We start from the raw sequence: 9,527 nt of genomic DNA, 5'->3' as shown, positions 1-9,527 counted from the left end.
CCTGAATCTTTATTGCTGAAAACTTGTGTAAATATAAAATGTGAGAAATATCTAAATTGCATAACAGATTATCCCCGTTTTGTGCTGGATCATGATTAGGTTGTACTGTATGTCTCCCGCACTGACTAATAATTTTACAGTTTATTGTTTAAGTATTGAAGGTTTATTCATAACGGGTCAAATACTGAAGTCCTTACTCAGTATTAACTCTGGCAGACTTTAGGTTGCAGTCAATGAATCAAATTCTGCTCTCAATCATATCAGAGTGATTTCTGAAGTTTGTGGAGTTAGTCCAGATTTGCATCAGTTTAGCAGGTAGCACAATTGAGCCCAACAGGAATTTTAATGACTAATAAGGACTGAGAAACAACTTCAAGATTTTTCTCTATGTCATTTGTCCAATAAAATAAAATAAAATACCAGAGTATCAAGTGAGCCAAATACTGCCCTGTTAGGCCATCTTCATTGAAAAACGGAAATCACTCATGTGAATTTAAAATTTCATTTAATAAAGCAAACAGAAAAATATTCAGAGTGGTGTTTTGGCCATTCGCAAGGAGAAATTTACAAAATGGTCAGTTTCGGAGGAGTCGAAAACCTGAAGTTCCACTGCCAAATCAGGAAAATATCTCTTCTCAAATAAACCTTATTTTCTGTTCCACAGATGATAAAAACTGAGGAGATGTTCCCAAACCTTTCAGTGTGTAGTTTTAGAAAAACAAACTATTCCCTTCAGTAGCCATGCTAGTATTGGTCTGGACAATTCAGTGCTGACATAAGAAGGCACAACTATATAGGGAGGCAGCAGTCAGTAGTTAGGGCACTGCACTGTACGGGGACTCAGGAGACCATTCTTCCACAGCCCTACTATGTGAGCTTGATCATGTCCCTTCTCATTCTCTGGCTTGGCTATTCAGAATGCAAGGTCGTTGGTACGGGGACTGCCTCTTACTATGTGTACGTACAATGCTAGCACAAAGGGGTCCCAGTCTTAGTCAGGACCTTGAGACATTACTGCAATATAAATAATTAATAATAACATAAGTATAAATGGAGTTGGGTTGGTGGTGAATTTGCCTCTCTGATTCTTTTAAAACTGTTGTTATTCTATTAAAATTGTTGTTATGATATGAGATAGCTGAGTTGAGCCCTGTTTTAAAACCAAAATACAAAGGCAATGTTCAAAACAAATTTGCAATTTTTCATTAGAATCAAGGAAGTTGCTTGATAAATTTAGCTCCCTGGAGAATTTTAAGTGCCTGTATTTGAAAACAGCATAAACATTAGCTACACAGTGATTAATATGAGTTTTCCATAGTCGTGTCATTCTTCTGTTTATGTTAATTGTTTTGATGGAGGGAGCTGCAGATCATAGAAACTACTATTTAGGGTGTCAGAAAGTCAAAATCACTGGCTGTGACATGAATAATGAGATTGGTTTGGATTGTTGGATGAATATAATCAAAGCTCCTTCGTAATAATGTTGAAGTCATATTACATAGTAAAGGATGACACATTGTCACTCATAATTTCACTTGTCTGTCTTGAGTGATAGGTATCAGAACTTATCCTTGAACTCTTGGTCTTGTATTTCTTGTATCTCAGGCACCACAGATCCTTCATCATATTCACAAAGTAACTTCTAAATTTCACCCCAATAAATGCGTAGAGCACTGGGTTCAAACAACAATGGAAGAAGGCCAGGGTTTCTGTAATGTACTTTGCAAAGGCTATTTGCTTTTCACTATCACACTTTTTATTTAATTTACCCATATTTATGGCAGTCACAAGAAGAACCATGTTATATGGTACTTGACAAACCAGGAAAACAATGACAATTAATATAATCAGACATATTGCTTTGTTTCTTTTGGAATTCTGAGCTTTCACCAAGGTTTTGACAATGAATGCATAGCAAAATACCATAAACAGCAGAGGGATAAAAAATCCAAATGCAAGTTGCATACCCAGCAGCAATAATTTCAACACAGTGCCTTTGGTCTCTGAATTGGATCTGTGTTCACAAATCTTTTCTGTTTCATTGACGGAGTGGCTGTAGCTTTGACTGAATATGAAAGTGGAACTGGAAATTAAAATTGACGATACCCACACAACCAAACAGATCAGTCTACTGTATGCTAGCGTTCTAGCCCGAAGTTTAAATGACTTTGTTGCCTGTACAATAGCAATGTATCGGTCCATACTGATAAAGGCCAAGAGCAGCATACCACAATTGAAGTTGATTGCATAAATACCTCTGGTAATTTTGCATATGAAGTCACCAAAGATCCATTTTTCAGCAGCATAATTTACTGCCCAGAATGGAAGAGTGAGAACAAACAATATATCTGCTATGGCCATGTTGAAGAGGTATATATCGGTCATAGACTTGGTTTTTTTATATAAAGCAAAGGTCATCACTACAAAGATGTTACCCACTAAGCCCAAGACACATATAATTGAGTATGCAATTGGCAAAAATACTTTTGTGAAGTTTCTGACTTCCCCCTTGTCACATGGTGATGTAATTTTATCATAATCAAATGTATAGTCTGGATATTCTGTGTAGTTGGGTTCTACCTGCAAAAACAATACAGCCAGTTAGCGTAAACATTAGTGCTCATTTCTGCAAGTTCTCTCTATTGCGTAAACAATGGAGAATTGATGGTATGAGACATAAAGGATTCAATTCTGCTTTTAGATACATCCACCCACTCCTGTAATAGACTCCTAACTACTGGCTGAGTTACTGAAGTCCTCAAATCATGGTTTAAAGACTTCAAGTTAAAAAGACTCCACCATTTACATAACACGGTCCCTAACCTTGAATGATGTTTTCCCATATTTACAAGTCTTTCTTCTAGCATAGTGTATTTGTTGTTTTTCTTGCACTTTAGCAATATTACTAAGAGCCAACGAAATGTCAGCATTCTTTCGAGCATTCAAATTAGTGCTGTGCTCCTTGGAGTATTGTTCATTGAGTTCCTGGAAATATGGTGGCTAATGAGCTTAATAAAATTATAACTGAACTATAAGAGGTGGTGATAATCTTCTGGAATAGTCCACAGAACTCCGTACAAAAACTTCAGCAGGATATCCAGTGACAACACAGTCTATGAAACATCACATCATCACAAATAACTCTTATTAGCCAATCAGTCCCAAGGTCATGACAATTTGTCCAGCACGTCATAGAACTCCCACTTCCAAATCAATTGTTTCATTGGTATATTAATACACTTCACCAATACACTGCTTACCCCATTCATTTTCGTGATGGGCTTCCTCTGATGAGAAAAGAAATGGTGAGGACAGTTCTGGTGTCCTCAGAGTCCCTGTGCAGGAGGGAAGTGGATTGGATCAGGAGAGCAAAACAGGAAGTGTCAAGAGAGCAAAACAAGAAATATGCAGCAACAGAGAAAACCAAGACTAACAAAATTCATCAAAATACATTGGTTTCACTGAGATGTTCCAGTTTTGATGAAGTCTTCTTTGAAAAGGTGGGAAGTTTTTTGAGGCAGGGGAAAGTGAGTCTGATACAGTATTCTGGAGTCTGGTGGTTAGGGCCTTGGCCTGTGGTGTAGGAGACGCAGGTTCAAGTTCCTGTTCTGCCAGATTCAGAGTGATCTGGGAGGAGAAAACTCTGCTGTGAATCAGGGGGAGCAGAGACTTGAAGCTGGCGTCTCCCCCACCACAGGCCAGTGCCCGACCCATGCACTCTCCCTTGATGTCTGAAAGGTTTTGCTTTCATGCCAATGCAGAACAAAAACTAATTTCAACATCTCAGCAAGCTGCCGCGAAACAGAATTGTTCTCTGGTCAACTGTAGTTGAAGGTGATGGTGCCTTTGAACTGAAATTGAGTGTGTTTGTGTTGGTGAGGAAGGGCGGTAGTGGACTAACACTTGGAGACTGGTATTAGTTGTGTGAATTCTGCCTTAACTTACGATTTCTTTGCTTTTCAGTATTTGCATTGTTGTGAGGAAACACACACACTCAACCTTAACTCTAATTTAACAAACTTTTTTCTATAGGAATTGTTTGGGTTTAAAAAATTTTGCATATGGAGCTGTGGGGACTGCAGACGCATTTGTGAAGGGGCTGGAGAGAGAGCCTAGTCTGTGTGTGGGACTGAGGAGATGGTCTTCTCTGTTTCAGACTTGGCACGCCCATTAGAGAAAGCTTTAACCAGTGCTCCAACTTCCTTTGCCTGCTTCTCAAAGTTTTAGTTGTGAAGCTGCAGTAGCCTGGAAGCCTGAAGAGATTTGAGCACCTGGTGGAGGAAGCTTGAATACTATTTAAAGCTCTTTCTTGGAAGTATAAAGTTTCAAACCAAGCGGATGTGATTGTTTAACAGGCTCCACTGTTTCCCCAACTCTGCTTCCTGGCCAGCTCCACTCTCAAGACCCTCGGACAGTCTCTATCTGCTCCTTTAAGTCTTGAGTAGGCACTTTCTGTCTCCATCCAGCTATTGTCATTTGTCCACTGTCCAATCTCCATTGTCCCAGCTGATTTTCTTGTTTGTTGTAAGCTATCAGCACTCGCATGCAGGACAGCTGCTCCTTCCTATGGTTTTACCAAGATGCAGGAGACAGGCTGTACCTGAGTCCTTGCTTATAGTTCAGCCAATGAAGCCTTGAATTAACTAGATGTAAGACAATGCTATCTCTGTCAGTTTCTCCCGAGGTGATTTACCTTGCAATTATATATTAAAACCACACACTCTGTCACAATGAATCATTGTGAAATCAATTATTTGCCACAATAGTTGTTGTAAAATGCATTTAACAACAAATAAATTGAAAAATTGCATGCAGTGTAAATAGAAATAGTTATGGCTCAAAGTATTTACAGACCATACACATCAATTTAAAAAAATAACCCATGCCTTAGATTTTGGAATAATCTGCAAGTGAGTCTGTTCTCAATTCTCAAACTCCAAGGCCCTAAAGATTAGATTCAGCCCTCCCTCCGCAGCAAAAAATCAGAAGTGGTGATATAAAAAAGTTCATAACTCAAATGAATTAACAGATTTACTTGAAAAACTCTCAAATTATAAAAAGTAAATTCTGTCAGTTTGGTGAGGATACAGAATTTAAGCCCCATTTTAAATGGGGTGAATAAGGACTGCAGTATTTAATCCTGAGTCCGAAGGCTTGCCACACTTCATGCTGACTACAATAGGAGCTAATTCAGACCAAAAATTTGTTACTAATAATAGTAATTGGTTAGCATGCCTGCTTCTGGCTCTATTTTTCTATACTGTATTAAGTAATTATCAGGGGTACATTTTCATATTGATCCACAAAAAACATAAGTTCTTTAATAGTGCTTCTATATATATATATATATATATATATATACACACACACACACAGTCTATACGCTATATGTAATACAAACCCAGCAACATGCCATTTTTCCAGTGCATGTACCTCAGTGTATTTCATTTCACTATCAACGAATACATGAGTTGTCAAAAGTACTAATGTGATGCAAAGGTAAACAAGTGAATAACCTGGAATTATAACAATATAGACAGAAGAGTCTTATGGGGTGAATAAATGATAAGCATGGGTAAGGAAGATAGATTTCTGAAAGATAAGAAGATTTCAGATACTTCAATTAAATCAGAAAGTAACCTCCAAATATTACTAAAAATCATCATAGCTCCACTTCTTACGCTTTGCAGATGCATGGATTAAACAGATTTGGTCAGACTCCCTTTCAAATATTTGCACAGCCTTGTTTTATTTTATTACTCACCAATACAGAAAACTTCGCCAGGCAAAGAGGAAGTACGTATTCTGTTCTGATGGGTTCACTCTCAACTTCAGTAAAAATGCACTTGAATATTAGGAACTCGAGAAACAAGAAATAGCAGCATTATTATAAGTACGGGTTAAATTCAAATGATCACCACTTCCTCCTAACATGCAACAACAATAATCTGTTGTGCATGTAAGGGCAGAGATTCAACCGTAGGTGTATTGTAGATGACAGAACTGGATGTTACTCGTTCAGGCATTAGACACTATTAAAATTTTGATAGTTTTGATTAAATGGTCCTATTAGCATTGGAACTATGGAGAATAGGCTTGTATCTAATTAAATGATTTCATTGTGCTTGGAACATGTCATGAATTATGGCCTCTATCCTGCAAAAAATTAAGGAAATAAGCGCTTAACTTTATGCATCAGAGAGGCCAACTGAAGTCAATGGAGTTACTGGCAGTGGCTATAAAGTTAAACACATCGAAGTGTTTGTAGGATCAGGGCCCACCTTAGTTACTTAACTGAGCAGTAATTATGTTCTGAAGTACACAAGATCTTACTATATATTGGGTTCTAAATTTTCCAAATGATGTACCTGAATTGTACTCAAGCAAAATGTGCACTTGCACAGACAAAACAGGAAAATCTTTGTCGCCTATTCTTGCGCACACTTTTGGTAGTTATATAGTCATAGCTCAGGCACAATGTTAACATTTGTTCTAATTAGCCTTGGAAGGATTTGATTTTATGTTGTATGAATTCTGGATAATATCCGTGTTTATTTCCATGCATTTTATTATTCATTTATGTTCATTCAAATGTTTGCAGTAACACGAAATTAAACAAAAAATAAATCACTCAAATATGAATGATTTACTCAATGTCCTGAGTGTAAAGTTGTCATAGTTTGTAATATTATTGGATGTCACCAGATGACGCTGTTTCAGTGGGCCTTACAAATTTTGTTTAAATCAATCGGAGGCTAGATCTTGGAGAAATGCTAGATATTGGGTGTGACAGTTCTTTCTGGAAGTTGAACATATAGCAATAAAGTTGGTTCCCTACCTGATTTTCTTTGACTGGAATAATTTTATAGATGCCAGGCTGCTCTCTACAGGACATACCCACAGAATCAAACACATTGCATGGTTTCAAACATTAAATAACTGGTCAAACTATTATGTCAAAAGTCAATAATAATTTACAGTTACTATCTTAGATCTGTTTCTAAGGTCCCTTTCTCCATATATCAGCATGAAAGGCCCTGAATGGAATTATGTGATAGAATCCAATCCTTTGCTAACATTACTGACACAAGGACAAATACTCTCTTATTAGCCTTCAAGTGAAATAGAGTTTTTCCCCTATATATGCACACACACATTTTCATTATTACTGATAAAAAATAGGGCTGTCAAGCACTTAAAAAAATTAATGGCGATTAATATGCTGTTAAACAATAGAATACCATTTATTTTAAATATTTTTGGATGTTTACTACATTTTCAAATATATTAATTTCAATTACAACACAGAATACAAAGTATACAGTACTGACTTTATTTTTTATTATAAATACACTAAAAATAAAAAATAGTATTTTTCAGTTCACCTAACACAAGTACAGCAGTGCAATCTATCATGAAAGTTGAACTTACAAATGTAGAATTACGTACAAAAAATAACTACATTCAAAACCAAAACAATGTAAAACTTTAGAGCCTACAAGTCCTCTCAGTCCTACTTTTTGTTCAGCCAATTGCTCAGACAAGCAAATTTGTTTACGTTTGCAGGAGATAATGCTGCCCGCTTTTTGTTTACAATGTCACCTGAAAACGAGAACAAGCATTTACATGGCATTGTTGTAGCCGATGTCGCAAGATATTTATGTGCCAGATGCAATAAAGTTTCATATGTTCCTTAATGCTTCAACCACCATTCCAGAGGACACATGAATGTTTAACATATTTGGCATGTAAATACCTTGCAACACTGGCTACAAAAGTGCCATGCAAACGCTTGTTCTCACTTTTAGGTGACACTGTAAATAAGAAGCAAGCAGCAGTATGTCCCGTAAATGTAAACAAACTTGTTTGTCTTAGCAATTGGCAGAATAATAAGTAGGACTGAGTGGACTTGTAAGCTCTAAAATTTACCCTGTTTTGTTTCTGAGTGCAGTTATGTAACCAAAAAAAAAATTTGCATTTGTAAGTTACACTTTCACGATAAAGAGATTGCACTTCATAGAATCATAGAATATCAGGGTTGGAAGGGACCCCAGAAGGTCGTCTAGTCCAACCCCCTGCTCGAAGCAGGACCAATTCCCAGTTAAATCATCCCAGCCAGGGCTATGTCAAGCCTGACCTTAAAAACCTCTAAGGAAGGAGATTCTACCACCTCCCTAGGTAACGCATTCCAGTGTTTCACCACCCTCTTAGTGAAAAAGTTTTTCCTAATATCCAATCTAAACCTCCCCCACTGCAACTTGAGACCATTACTCCTCGTTCTGTCATCTGCTACCATTGAGAACAGTCTAGAGCCATCCTCTTTGGAACCCCCTTTCAGGTAGTTGAAAGCAGCTATTAAATCCCCCCTCATTCTTCTCTTCTGCAGGCTAAACAATCCCAGCTCCCTCAGCCTCTCCTCATAAGTCATGTGTTCTAGACCCCTAATCATTTTTGTGGCCCTTCGCTGGACTCTCTCCAATTTATCCACATCCTTCTTGTAGTGTGGGGCCCAAAACTGGACACAGTACTCCAGATGAGGCCTCACCAATGTCGAATAGAGGGGAACGATCACATCCCTCGATCTGCTCGCTATGCCCCTACTTATACATCCCAAAATGCCATTGGCCTTCTTGGCAACAAGGGCACACTGCTGACTCATATCCAGCTTCTCGTCCACTGTCACCCCTAGGTCCTTTTCCGCAGAACTGCTGCCTAGCCATTCGGTCCCTAGTCTGTAGCGGTGCATTGGATTCTTCCATCCTAAGTGCAGGACCCTGCACTTATCCTTATTGAACCTCATCAGATTTCTTTTGGCCCAATCCTCCAATTTGTCTAGGTCCTTCTGTATCCTATCCCTCCCCTCCAGCGTATCTACCACTCCTCCCAGTTTAGTATCATCCGCAAATTTGCTGAGAGTGCAATCCACATCATCCTCCAGATCATTTATGAAGATATTGAACAAAACCGGCCCCAGGACCGACCCTTGGGGCACTCCACTTGATACCGGCTGCCAACTAGACATGGAGCCATTGATCACTACCCGTTGAGCCCGACAATCTAGCCAGCTTTCTACCCACCTTATAGTGCATTCATCCAGCCCATACTTCCTTAACTTGCTGACAAGAATACTGTGGGAGACCGTGCCAAAAGCTTTGCTAAAGTCAAGAAACAATACATCCACTGCTTTCCCTTCATCCACAGAACCAGTAATCTCATCATAAAAGGCGATTAGATTAGTCAGGCATGACCTTCCCTTGGTGAATCCATGCTGGCTGTTCCTGATCACTTTCCTCTCATGCAAGTGCTTCAGGATTGATTCTTTGAGGACCTGCTCCATGATTTTTCCAGGGACTGAGGTGAGGCTGACTGGCCTGTAGTTCCCAGGATCCCCCTTCCCTTTTTTAAAGATTGGCACTACATTAGCCTTTTTCCAGTCATCCGGGACTTCCCCGGTTCGCCACGAGTTTTCAAAGATAATGGCCAATGGCTCTGCAATCACAGCCGCCAATTCCTTCAGCACTCTCGGA

General features: G+C 38.7%; 1 protein-coding gene across 1 annotated transcript; it reads right to left on the bottom strand.

Annotated features, from left to right (window-relative positions):
• Positions 1-1,494: 1,494 nt before the first annotated feature.
• CCR6 (C-C motif chemokine receptor 6) lies at positions 1,495-3,269 on the bottom strand (the record flags this gene model as incomplete). The annotated part of the gene is made up of 3 exons (XM_084624935.1): positions 1,495-2,580; positions 2,824-2,985; positions 3,261-3,269. 3 exons carry the CDS (start codon positions 3,267-3,269, stop codon positions 1,495-1,497), a joined length of 1,257 nt encoding a protein of 418 aa, XP_084481061.1.
• Positions 3,270-9,527: the final 6,258 nt, after the last annotated feature.

Source organism: Lepidochelys olivacea (genome assembly GCF_965140295.1).
Source record: "Lepidochelys olivacea isolate rLepOli2 genome assembly, chromosome: 3".
NCBI lineage: Eukaryota > Metazoa > Chordata > Testudines > Cheloniidae > Lepidochelys > Lepidochelys olivacea.
The sequence above is the reverse complement of the archived record's forward strand: the minus strand, read 5'-3'. Positions and strand labels throughout refer to the sequence as shown.